The sequence below is a fragment of the Sciurus vulgaris genome (genome assembly GCF_902686455.1).
Source record: "Sciurus vulgaris genome assembly, chromosome: 18".
Classification (NCBI taxonomy): Eukaryota; Metazoa; Chordata; class Mammalia; order Rodentia; family Sciuridae; genus Sciurus; species Sciurus vulgaris.
In genome coordinates this window covers 8,726,096-8,738,557 of record NC_136479.1, presented here as the reverse complement: position 1 = coordinate 8,738,557, position 12,462 = coordinate 8,726,096, and the positions used below count along the sequence as shown (strand labels likewise).

The 12,462-nt window shown below is 45.6% G+C and overlaps 1 protein-coding gene across 5 annotated transcripts in view; it reads right to left on the bottom strand.

Moving 5' to 3' along the window:
- Positions 1-12,462, bottom strand: part of CLEC16A (C-type lectin domain containing 16A) — a 188,155-nt gene that overhangs the window by 118,379 nt on the left and 57,314 nt on the right. For all 5 annotated transcript variants that reach the window (XM_079121394.1, XM_079121395.1, XM_079121398.1 and 2 more), the window contains exons 11-12: positions 6,793-6,922; positions 3,132-3,232 (exon numbers count right to left, since the gene is read on the bottom strand). In XM_079121394.1, the coding sequence (XP_078977520.1) occupies positions 3,132-3,232; positions 6,793-6,922 (231 nt within the window). The remainder of the gene's footprint in view (positions 1-3,131; positions 3,233-6,792; positions 6,923-12,462) is intronic.

Genomic DNA, 12,462 nt, shown 5'->3' with positions numbered 1-12,462 from the left:
AAAAAAAAAAAACACAAAACAACAACAACAACAACAAAAAAACAATTTTACTCTGTATGAATATTAAAAATAAAACAAAATAAACTGGTTAGCTTAAGAAGTCAATATCTAAGTTTCTCTCCTAAGAAGCTATAGAAAGAAGAGTAAATTACATCTGAAATAAGTAGAAGATAAAAAATAAAGAACAGAAATCAATGAAATTAAAAAAAAAACAAAGACAATAGCTAATAGCAATAAAATTGATAATCATCTAGGCAAATGGATCAGGAAGAGCACAATGATGACCTAAGTGATCCACACCAAGGACCAGAGGGAGGAAAACAGCACACACAATACGAGGGACACTATGAATGAAACATGACTATAAATAAGACAGTTTACAGAAAATGACAAATTCCTTGAAAAATACAAACCACTAAAGCTTACTCAATAATAAATAGAAAACCTTAAATATTCCTACATCTACCAAAGAAACTGAGTGGTTAAAAACTTTCCATCATAAAAAACTCCAGGCCCAGATTGCTAAACTGACTTAAGAACTATTTAGGTAAGAAATAATGCTAGTTCTACAAAATCAACTCCAGAAAATTAAGGAGGAAGGAATAGTTCCCCATCATGCCATAAAGTAAGCATAAACTCAATAGCAGAAACAGACAAGAGAATTACAGAAGACTACAGACAAATACCATTCAGGTATACACATACAAAAATCCTTAACAAAATTCTAGCAAGTCAAATCCAATAATGTATGTAAAGTGCCACATTATTAACCTGAGGTGAACACCAGGGGAGAGTGCTTCCTAGAGAAGGTGACTTCTGGGTGGAGCCTTGACAGACAAGCAGAATTCTAATTAGGTGATGATGTTGAGAAGAAAAAAATGGTAGGAAAAAGTCACAAATGAAAAAAGGCGGCAGACTCCCCAAGAACAGGTGGTATGTTGGCCCTGATGGTGGCTGCTGGGCTTCCAAAAAGCTCCTGTTCTTGGGAACAGACCCAAACACAGAGCTGAGCCCCAAGGACCAAGTCTATACAATGCAACACTACCTCCCAGTCAAAACTAACTGTTCCAGAGTTAGACACACTCCCAAGCTGAACCATCTGATTTCTTGCCGAAGAATTTGAAAATCAAATGGAAAGAGACTCCCAGCTTGGGATTTGCTAGGACCAAATCAGAGCCCTGGAGGGGAGGGAAGGTCCACGAATGCTTGCTGCTGAGGTCACCGTCTTTCCTGGCCTTTCAGCAACCACTTGGATCCTGTGAGCAGTTCCAGACGCCTTGCTATAGACTTTCCCTTTAAGCTTCAATTAATGAGAGGCAGTTTCTGTTGCTTGCAACCAAGAGTGTTGAAGAGCCCGAGCGCACCATGACAGCTGCTGCGATTCATCTCTGTGAAAGATTTATGTCACTGCATAAAAATCTGAAAGCCCCTGGGCCAGAGCCAAGATTTGTGAAGGGAAGTCCTAAGAATCAGATCAAGTTGGAAAGGAACCTAATTTGACTGGTACAGGATCCCACATGACTGGTGCAGGAGGGTGGAGCTTAAGGGAGAGAGGGAGGCACTGTAGGTTTCTGAACGGGAAAAACCAGGGTCAAAGCCATCTTAATATAAGAAATTATCTAGCTGTGCTATAGAGGATGAATTATAAAATGGCAATGTGCTTGACCCTTCCGGGAGACTGATAATTAATCCAGGCCTGAGATAATGGCCACTGGAATGACAGACCCAGACCCTGCTCCCTCCCATGTCTTGGTTCTCACCTCCACACCTGGCGTAGATCCAGGCACTGGGTGGGCACTCAGAATTTAAGTCTGCTGATCAGATAGGCTGGGAAGGGAGAACTCATGAAATCTGATACATGCTAGGAGCAAAGGAAGGAGCCAAGAGTCATGGCATTTCAAGTGTGGTTGGCAACTGCAACTGAAACAAAAATGCAAAAATGTTTGTTTATGGGGTATAGCACACTGTTTCAGGGAGTTGCTGAAAACACCCAGGTAGGAGTCTCCAGCACACAGCCAGTGGAGTCAAGACTGCAGAGCTGGTATGAGGAGGGTGCAGAGGGGGGAGCCTGGAGAGCGGTGGGCAACCCATGGGTGGGAGCCAGTAGGCCCCATGGAGTCTGGTCTGCTTCCAGGAACTGAGGCACCTGCAGGCCAGGTGCTGCACCAGGAGCTGGAGGAGACTAGAGAAGATATTGGAAATCCTATATACTCCCACTTGGGTATATGTAGGTATCTTTTTGAAAAAATATGAGAAACCGGGAGTCTGAACTGCATTTGAAAAGGAAAGCTGGGGGACAAGGGTGGGAAGAAACTGGTCACTGTATTTTTTTGCCACTTATTTTTCATGATTACAATTTAAACAGTTACGTCAAATATGCTTGAATGTCTCTAGTGCTAGGCTGAGTAAAAACTAACTCCACCTACTCCCCAATAGGCTTATGAGAAACCTCCAAGACGTCATTTGAAGTAATGTCTCATCTATGCCAAGCCCAGCTCTGGGCAGCGGCCAGAGGGAATATTCCAGAATCCTCTGAGGAGATTCTGATGTGGAGGTTTCCCAGGTGCCTGTGTCAAGCCAGGTAGGCAAATACCAGGGCTGTTCCCAGTAGTGGTAGTGGGGGAGAGAATGACAAATCCTAGTGGACCCTGGGCCACACAGCCTCTGCAGGGGAAGCCAGAGACCACACCTTTCTTCAGAAAGGAAACGTACGTTTCCACCAAATCCACCCAGGTCTATTTTAGCTCTGAACACTGAGTATTATAAATAGCAAAACCAAGGTCACCATTTGACTGATTTCAGTTCTGATGTTGGGAAAGTGGTCATTGGTTAAGGCGGGTGCAAGGCAAGGGGTGGACAGAAAGCCACAGCGTGAAGACAGTCCCACTGGTTAGACAGTCAACACTCAAACCTTTCCCCATATTGTCTGAGTCACCGATTCCTGTGGCTTCAGTCTGCGCAGAAACACCTGAGCAGCTCTAAGGAAGACTGAAGAACAGTTCTGTGGGAGCTGGCCTTGAAAGCCAGGCAGGAAACTCCTCCCCAGAAGCACCCTCTTCCTCCGAGCAGAGGGGAGGCATGCTGCTGAGTATCCACTCATGGGCAGGAAAGCGGGCGAGGAGGGCACCTACCTTTGTTGTGAGACATGGCGTACAGGAGGCAGAGCACGAAGAGGGCATGGTAATCATCGTCAGGGCTGTCCAGGGCATGGTACACCATATCCAGGAAGGGTCTGGAAAAAATGAGCATGCATGAGCCTCATGGCACAAAATGACCATCTCCCCTCTGCCATCCCCTCACAGGGCGCCAGCAGCCCTTGCTTCTCATAACTCTGTGCTCTGAGGCCATTAGTGTGTGGGAAGTCCACTATAGGCCTGGTCCAGTGTCAGGCACTGGGGACCCTAAAACAAATGAGATGGGCTCTGTCCATGGAAACTGCTATCTACAGTGGAAACTGACCAAGGAAGAGATTGTCTTGTCATTCGACAATCTTTCACCAGGTGTCCTGGGCACTGGGAACAATGATACAAAAGTCCCTGCTCTTTGCATTCCTGTGCCAGTTAGCAGAGATACAGAATGACACAGATCATCACTTCAAAGTGATGGGTCACAAAGGAAGAAAACAGGACAGTGTGACAGACCAGTAACACCACACAAGACCCAAACAACAACACGAACAAGCTTAACAGCAGCGACCCTGGAACCAGACTGCCTGAGTTCAAATTGATTCCACCTCTTCACAGCTGCAGACCCTTGGCCAAGCCACTTCAAACCTCCCCATCTCCCACCTGGAAGAAAGGTGAGACCCTGTAGGGTTCCTGTGAAGACTCACATGCAAGGTGCTCTGAAAGGCACCAAGCAGGGGTCAGGCAGTGTGGAAGGGCCAACACCTGGCAGCTGCCATTTCATTTCTATTTTTAATATTCCAAGGGCACTTCTCCACGATTTCCTTTTGGCAGGGTCCTAGCTCAGGAATTCCTTGGACTGGCATTCCCTGACTAAAGAGTCCACGGTGAGGTCTCTCGCCCCTGAGGCTCTGTGGATGAGATATAACTAGCGGCTGCAAATACTGAAAACCACACACACAAAATGTCATCCTTTCAGGGGAACGACTCTTCATACAAGCATAACAGAGTACCCAGCTCTGGTCCACAGGCAGGAGGCTCTGATCCCATGACTATCTGTAGCTGCTCACTCTGGATGCCAGATTGAGACTAAGAGAGTAGAGCACCCCAGTGAGTGGTTAACCCCTAGAAGGATACACAAGCTGTTATCTATACTGATCATCTATGGGGAGTGAACCTGGGAGAACAGTCACTGCATAATCTTCAATACTCTTGAATTTTGAACTCCACAAATGTACCATCAATACAAATGTTAAACTGAAAAATGCAAAAGAAAAATAAGTAAAAGTGCATTGGTTATAGGATTTCAAATAAACATGTAACCCACAAAAATAAAATAAAATAAAAAACATTTAAAGGGAACACTGACATCTCTGCAAGCTTCCAGTGATAACTTTGATACTTAAGAGCAAGATAAAGTACAAACCATTTTCTTGTAAAACAGCTGCTTGAAATTTGAATTCTATTTTCATCTGGGAATAATATGAATAACAACGTACAAGAATAGGAAGAGCTGAATGGATATACTTCGTGCAATGAAGTCTTATCAAGTCACCAAGTGCTTTATGTACAAAGAGTAGAGATGATAAAGAGGGAAAGATGCTTGGGTTTGATTTAGTTGGAAAAAGGAGGAATAAAGAATGACAGGCACACACCACTGAGAAAGAAAGGGCACTGAACAACTGATAAGAAATAACCAAAATGGCAGTAACAGTGGCCTTTGAATATTGGGATCAGGGACATTTTTGGTCCTTCTTTAGACTTTTAAAGATTTTTTTCACATCTTCTGAATACGTATCACTTTCATCCCCTTTCACTGCTTTTTTAAAATTTAAATTTAAATTTTCTTGGTAGCACAGATTGAACCCAGGGACACTAACCACCATGCATGTCCCCAGTCCTTTTTATTTTTTATTTTAACACAGAGTCTTATTAAGTTGCTGAGGCTGGACCTTGATCTCCTCCTGCCTCAGGTTCCAGAGTCACTGGGATTATAGGTGTGTGCCACAACACTTGGATTAAAACTTCTTTTTTTTTTTTTTTTTAAAGAAAAGAAATAATGTTTTAAATTTTTGAGTTTGTTAGGTCTATACTTAACCCTGAAAGCAGAGACAGCCCATAACTGTACAAGGACTTTAAGAAAAGTTTCACTTTCTGCTATGCTGTATCTTGGGGCAAGCAGGTCAATGTCAAGATTCACTTTATGATATAGAGAATGACTAGCCATCTTCCTCTCTCTCAGCATGCTCCTGCCTCAGTGCGGGGAAGTGGGGAAAGAAAGCTGTCGAAGTCTCTGCCAACTGAATACTTTTGTAAAATAGATGCAATGTTCCACGCTGGCCAGTCTCTCCCTGAAAGAGCAGGGACCTGGTCTGAAGCTTCCCAGATGGACTAACTCAAGGTGCTGAGTCAGTCCCTATTATTAAGGCATGAAATCAAAGATGCCAGTTAAGAGTCACCCAAATTTCGAATTTCGATCCACTCTAAGGAAACCTTTCCACTAAAATTCAGGGAAAAAATCCCAAAAGTATCATCCTCAATATTCAAACATTGGGGCTGGGGATATAGCTCAGTTGGTAGAGTGCTTGCCTCACAAGCACAAGGTGCTGAGTTCAATCCCCAGCACCGCAAAAATAATAATAATAAAAATAAAAAATTCAAACATTTTGGTTTGCTTCTGACAAAAGGTAGGCAATACACAGGTATTTTTCTTCAGTAGCAAAGCTACAATATTATGCTATTTTGCAAAGTATATGCAAAATACGTATTAGATCCTAAGAAGCCAAACAAAGCCCTGCAGCATCACCTTCGTTTGCTCCTGCCTCCTTCACCGCTAGTCACTGGTGAGGTTTCCAGTTATCCACATTCTCACTAGGGCTGTGCCAACCATCATAGGTTGTCCCTACCTTCTGTACTTAGAATGACTTCCTTAATTTCCAGAGCTACATTTTTTTTTTTTTGTTAGCAAAATTAAAAGGTCTTTATAGGTTATAACAATTGTTCACTCACACTGAACATATTCTAATGTCTTCTTGTTTAACAAAAACTAAAAATGGCTCTCTTGCACATCTGATAAAAATAAATCCCATCTGTTAGATAACCGAAACATTTGCCAAGTAGAGATGTGGAGAAAAAAGAAAACCAGTAGGCGTCTCTTGGAACAGTAAAGAAGATGGGGTAAGCACCCCCACGAGACACATGAAACTAAGAAGCCCTCCTAGCAATGCACTGAAGACGTTTTGGTGGGGGTGGTACTACAGCAAGATCCAGGGAAAAGTGTCACCAAGGATTAAGGAGATACAACTTCACAGACCAGCACTGAAATGACCCATCAGGCCAAGATGGAAGGTGGCCAACAGCACTGAATCATGCTGGCTGAGTCCTGAGGGCGAACCTCTGGATGGTGGTGTGCAAGGTGGTGAATGAAGGATGCAGGGAAACTCGAGTCTGCTCCTAAGGGGTCCTTCCTGGGAGCTGCAGGGGTGCAGTATGGCCCGCACCCTGCAGTGCTCCAGGGCGGCGGTGCTCTATCCTGGCGTTCTCTCCATAAGGGCTGAGCTCCGGAGCACTCGATCACCCTGCTGAGCCCTGCTTCTCCTTCCCGAGCTGTCACTGCCCGGGAGCATCCTGTGCCAGCTCTGCAGGCCATGGGGACAGCCCCACACACCTGCTCCACTGCACACCCGCAGAGCACGTGGCCGCAGCGCTCTTTTCCTCATCGGTGGTGTTCTGCTCCTGCAGGGAGGTGCTGGCGGCCAACTCCGAGAGCTTGCGCTCCATGATCACCATCTCGATCTCTGGAAGAGAACACGGAGGCTGGATGAGCCCAGAGAGCTTTACAGACCTAGAAGTGCAGACATAAACATGTTAGAGAATAAGCACGTGTAAGTCACTCCTATCAGGTCAAGCAAATGTTCAACAGCTAAACACCAGCGACACGCTGGAGAGAAACAAGATGGGCCAGAACTGTTCGTCTTAGCAACACCAAGAAACATGACCCTAATTTGGACAACACAACACAAACTGGAATCATTTATTTCATGATTTTAAAAAGGTACTTTACTTTATCGATACCACATTTCCTTCCCAAAGGATTTGTGGCAGCTTAGAAGAGAGGACACGTGGTTAGTAAGACGTGACCAAACCCACTGACGGTGTTCTGAAGCTGCTTACGGTTCGGAAGGAGCCTGGACGGCACTGAAGCCTTCTGTTCTTTCCACTCACCTTCGGGAAGCCAAAGGGAGGTTAGGAACCTCATTTCATATTTTTCCCAGTTAAATAAGAGTGATTTAGAGCAACTGACTTAAGCATGATGTACATTCCTATTTTTAGAAAAAGTTGGGAACCTCTAAAGAAAAACATCTGGAATTAAAGACGGACAGTTGTGCTTCCAGGTGTCCCTGCCACAGAGTCCTTGTTGTGAGGGCAAGAACTTTCTCAGCCAGTCTCTGGAATGCAGGGTACAGATCATTTTCCCCATAATGGGAGAAACAGTGGGGAGAACAAGATGATGAAAGGAACCTGTGTTTGTCTCCAGAGGGTGAGTGAGTGCACCTTGGGCTCCAGCACAGCCCCCCACTCCCCAGGACCTCTTTTACTGGCCTCTGCATCATTTCTTGCCCCCCTTATTTTTCCACACCAACCCAAGTGATTTTTAAAAGGAAATTAGCTTATGTCAATTTCCGTTCAGAGTCTCCTGGTGCCTGTTCTACTCAGGTGAAATCTAAATGGCTTCCCATGGCAGTGAAGCCTCACATGGCCAGCTCTTCCACCTTCGCCCCGTGGGCACCCCACACTCCAGCTGAGTCAGCTTTCTCACTAGTTCTCAATGCCCTAGCTTTCTTGTGCCCCAGGATCTTTGAACAGCCATTCCTCGTGCTTGGAATGTTCTCGTGCTCAGTCTTCTCTATGCAGGTGTGACTCAGTCACATCCTACGATATATTCTCTACCTTCTTTTAGTTCATCACCATCACCTTTTAAATGATTAACTAAACTGCATACTTTGCTCAGATTTCATTTCTTTTTCCCAAAGAGTTTTTTTTTTTTTTTTTTAGTTGTAAATGGCCACAATACCTTTATTTTATTCATTTATTTTTTGTGGCACTGAGAATCAAACCCAGTGCTTCACACATGCTAGGCAGGCGCTCCATCACTGAGCCCCAACCCCAGCTCCTCAACGTTCATCTGGTAGGATCCCATGCTACATTAAGTGGCTCCAGGCTTGCCACTTTCTCAGACTTTCCTCGATCTTGAGACAGACAGTCTGAGGAGTCCCTCACCCTGGACTGACCTGATGCTTTTCTGATAATTGAACTGGGGTGATGGTTTGGGGAGAGGAAGACGACAGAGGAGGCGTGTGCTTCTCAGGCCTTGTCTCCAGGGTACACACTAGCAACATGACTGAAGACTGCTGATGTCACTGTTGAGCGCTTAACAAGTTAATATGCATCAGGTTTCCCCACTGCAAAGTTACTTTTCCTCTCTTCCATAGCACACTCTGTGGAAGGAAGCCATTAAGAACAGGCCATGCTTAAAGAATGGGGAGCTGTGTTCTACCTCCTTGGGTATCCACACAAACGATGTGGAGTTATTCTACACAGGAGAGTTGTCCTCTCTACCCCTTACCTTGATTTTACTTACAGTGTTTATAACTGCTGGATTTTATATTATCTATTTTTATGATTGTTTATTATCAGTGGACTGTGGCTTCATAGGAGAAGCTGTCTCATCTGTCCAGTTCTTCCTGTATCTCCAGAGCCTAACTTGGGGCTGGGGCAGAGCAGGTGCACAGTGACTATCTCTTGAATGGACCAATGGATGACTGCACTGGTCTAGTCCAGGGCAGGAAGTTTTGGCACTAGGCAGGGCTGACAATGAGTCATTGTGGTTGCGACATGTAGCAGGGTGGTCCACAGCCTGATACCGTCTGTGATCGATGTGCACACAGTTTTCTTCCAGGGAGACATCTGGTCCCCACCACTCTCCCTGAACTGTTTGTTAGTGTGACTGTGCTAGCAGCCACCCTGGCATGGGGAATTGTGGTCTAACACCTGCACTGGGGCCCGTCTCTGCCAGGCTTACTCTCCAGAGCACCTGCCCTCCTGATCTGACGGCAGATGCCACCCATGGGGTGGTCCCCCTTACACAGCTGGGAGCCAATGATGATTTTTAAGTGGTTCTGTCTATATGGCTTCATAGCTTTTTTAATGGGCATTATAAGAAAATTTTAGCTGCACAGAGAGTCATTTTTTGGTGCAATATTAACAGTCAGAATGAGGGTAAACTTAAGGAAAAAACAAGTCAATTCAAAGAAAGCTGAGTCAGCGCAGCCCAGGTAGCGTGAGCAAACAGCAGCCTCTCTCTCCTCGGGGGCTCGAGGCCCAGCCTCCCCAGTGCCCAGTCGCTCCAGTTTCTCCAGAGTGGGGTTGCTGCCCCAGTGAGTATGCAAGATGATTCACTAGCTAGCAGTTCCTTTTATTTTTTAACTGTCCTCATCTTTAATATTCCTATTTTGTGTGCTTTAAACCATACATAGCATTAGCAGCACAGTAATACAAGTATATATAATTTATCATAAATGAATATATTCTTGGGAAATGCAGGCTTAAATCTTATATAAACTGTGTTTACTGACAGCATGCCATTAAAGACATCTGAAGTCTACCAAGTGAAACTATGAAGCCAGCCTCCTGCAACCTCTGACCTCAGCCCAGTGACCACAGGCCCACCTCCCCTGGCTTCCAGTTCGCTTCCCCAGGCACAGCTCTGCGCCTGCTTGGCTGATGTGGTGGGAATGCAATTTCCAGGACTCTCCAAGGTCACAGCAAGCAAGCCCCAGTTCCTGGTCAGAAGATCAAGCCTGAAACATGGCTGTCCATCTTTCAGCTTTTTGATCTTCCTGGACTACCACTGGAAGTCTGCAGCAGAGAAGTTGAAGATAATCTGTCTAGTGCATGTCAAAAAATTTTTAAGCAGCTCAACCTTTTTTTTTTTTTTTTTTGCAATGCTGGGGATGGAGCCCAGGGTCTCACACATGCTGGGCAGAACATTACAACTGAAATACAGTCATTAATTTGAATGACAACTTCACAGGGCATGCTTCCATGATAGGCAGAAGACAGCTGACAGCAGGGCTCTTCCAGGTGAAAGTTGATGGATGCCGAATGTTTCTGCCTGCAGAATCCCTCAGGTACTCCACTGATGCCCCTTTTTGGAATTCTGGGGTTTCACAAAAATTTGCCTGAAAACCATTGGTGGGTCCAACCCTGGACAGTGTATCTGAGGAAACAGCACCCAGAAGTCAGTGGCTCTTTACATGGCTGCAATGTGACAGCAAAGCCAGGACTGTTCCCCACCCCAAAAAATGTAGGGTGAAAGCCAGAACTAGCCCTCCCTAGCCTACGTCATGCCCTGGCCCAGGACCAGGTCCTCGAGGGCCTCTCCACACAGAATGAGGTCTGTAAACCTCAGCTGTGCCACCCACGTATTCCTACTGTGTACCCCACCCCCTCCCTCAAGTTCACATCCAGCCGGCAGAGCCATGGAATGAGCTGTTCCATTCAGATTAATTTTCCAGATGAAGGAGATCAGTTCTTCAAATGTCAAAACAGGTTCCTCACCCCTTGTTTTGAACACTATTACTCAACAACTTTTAAGGTGCCAGTTCTCACGTGGGGGCCGGCAGCTCCCCAGACCTATGGGTAAAATGCTGCCTAGACACAGAAGTGGCAGGTAATAGGTCTCTGAGGAGAGGGTCTGAAAGGGACTCCACAGCCATCTCTAAAAGAGGATGAAGACTGGCCTTTGCTGATGATTCAGGGTCTTGGTGAATCCCTTTAAATAACACACCAGGTCTGGTGCGGTTCTGCGTGGCCTTCTGGGCCCCTCCTCCCACTTGTCCCTGCGGATGCTGTGCCTGTCCTAGTGCGGCCTAGCTTTCCTCCTGGGGGGCATGCACCACACTGCTGCCACCAAGGAAGCAGCATAGAGGGCTCGGGTGCACAGATTTCCACTGGAAAAGCAGGGGCCCAGGTGCTGATGATGGACCGTCAGAGGGCGCCACCTGAGCCTCAGTTACACGGCAAGTCATTCATCCTTACAACCAGGTTTCTGCTTGGGAGTGTGAAGGGACTGCAGAGTCATCTAGTCCCTCGAGCCCACTCAGTGGCCTGCACAGTTTCTGTCCTGCAGCTGTACTGCCTGTACTGCCTGCTTAATCATTTTATTTAACTATCTCTCCTTTTCCACTGAAATGCAATTTAAAAGGAAAGTTTACATCCCTACTCTAACCTTCTATCTAGCAGTCCCACTAGTAGAGATGCACCTGGAAGAGATACCTTCAACCACAGGAAAACGCACACGTGCAGGGTAGTGAATGCAGTATTGTTTATAATTCCCAAGTACCAGAAAGTCCCTAAATGTCCCTGCATAAGAGATTGGTACACACACAGTGTAGCTGTAAAAGGAATGAGGAAGAGCTCTACGGACCAATAAGGAGTGACTTCCAGAGCTGCTGCCAAGCAAAAAGTGCACACACAGCACACGACCCTGTGTGCAAGCCAAGGCCAGACCCACCTCGATCCGCTCATTCTCACAAAAAGAAACAGAAAAAAGACTCGAGACAAAGAAGGGGTAAGATGGAAGGCGTGTAGGAGGTATGCAGGAGGGACACACCCCTTTCAACACAGCTGTTTGCAGAGTTTTGAGTGTTTTATATATACACCTTCACAGTTTTATATCTTGCATATGTACATGCATATGTGTCTCACCTCTGTCCACTGAAATGACCAAAAGGCAAAGACAAAGAGAACACTCAGTACCCAGATCTTGGCCTGCAAAACTACTGCCTGTTGAAAGGAAACAGGGCATTTCAGAGAAATGGCTAATGGCAAGAATGGGCAGAAGAGGTACAAGATGAAATGGAATACCTTCTCAGGCAGAAAGGGCAGGAACTGCTTGAAAAAATGGAGGTTTCTCACAAGGACACACAGCCAGCTTGATAGGATTCCCCTGGGCCTACTCTGGGACAACTTAGGCACCAAAATAATTAAATAGAGTAATGAAATAAAAACCATTAAAAAGATGAAGACTATGATCATAAAAAGCAAGTAAGTGGAGAGAAGATGGAATCTTGCATACAGTGTAAAGACAAAGGCAGACTTTTCAACACCAGAGCAGGAGCAGGCTGTTGCTGCAAAAGCTGTCATTTTGTGACCATCACGGTGAAGACCGAATCAGGTGAGAATCATCAACGAATGTCAAAGCTAAACAGGAATTTTGAAGAGCTGCATTATCTCAAAGTGTCCCCCAGGAGCTGCTTACTAATTGTAAAGAAAA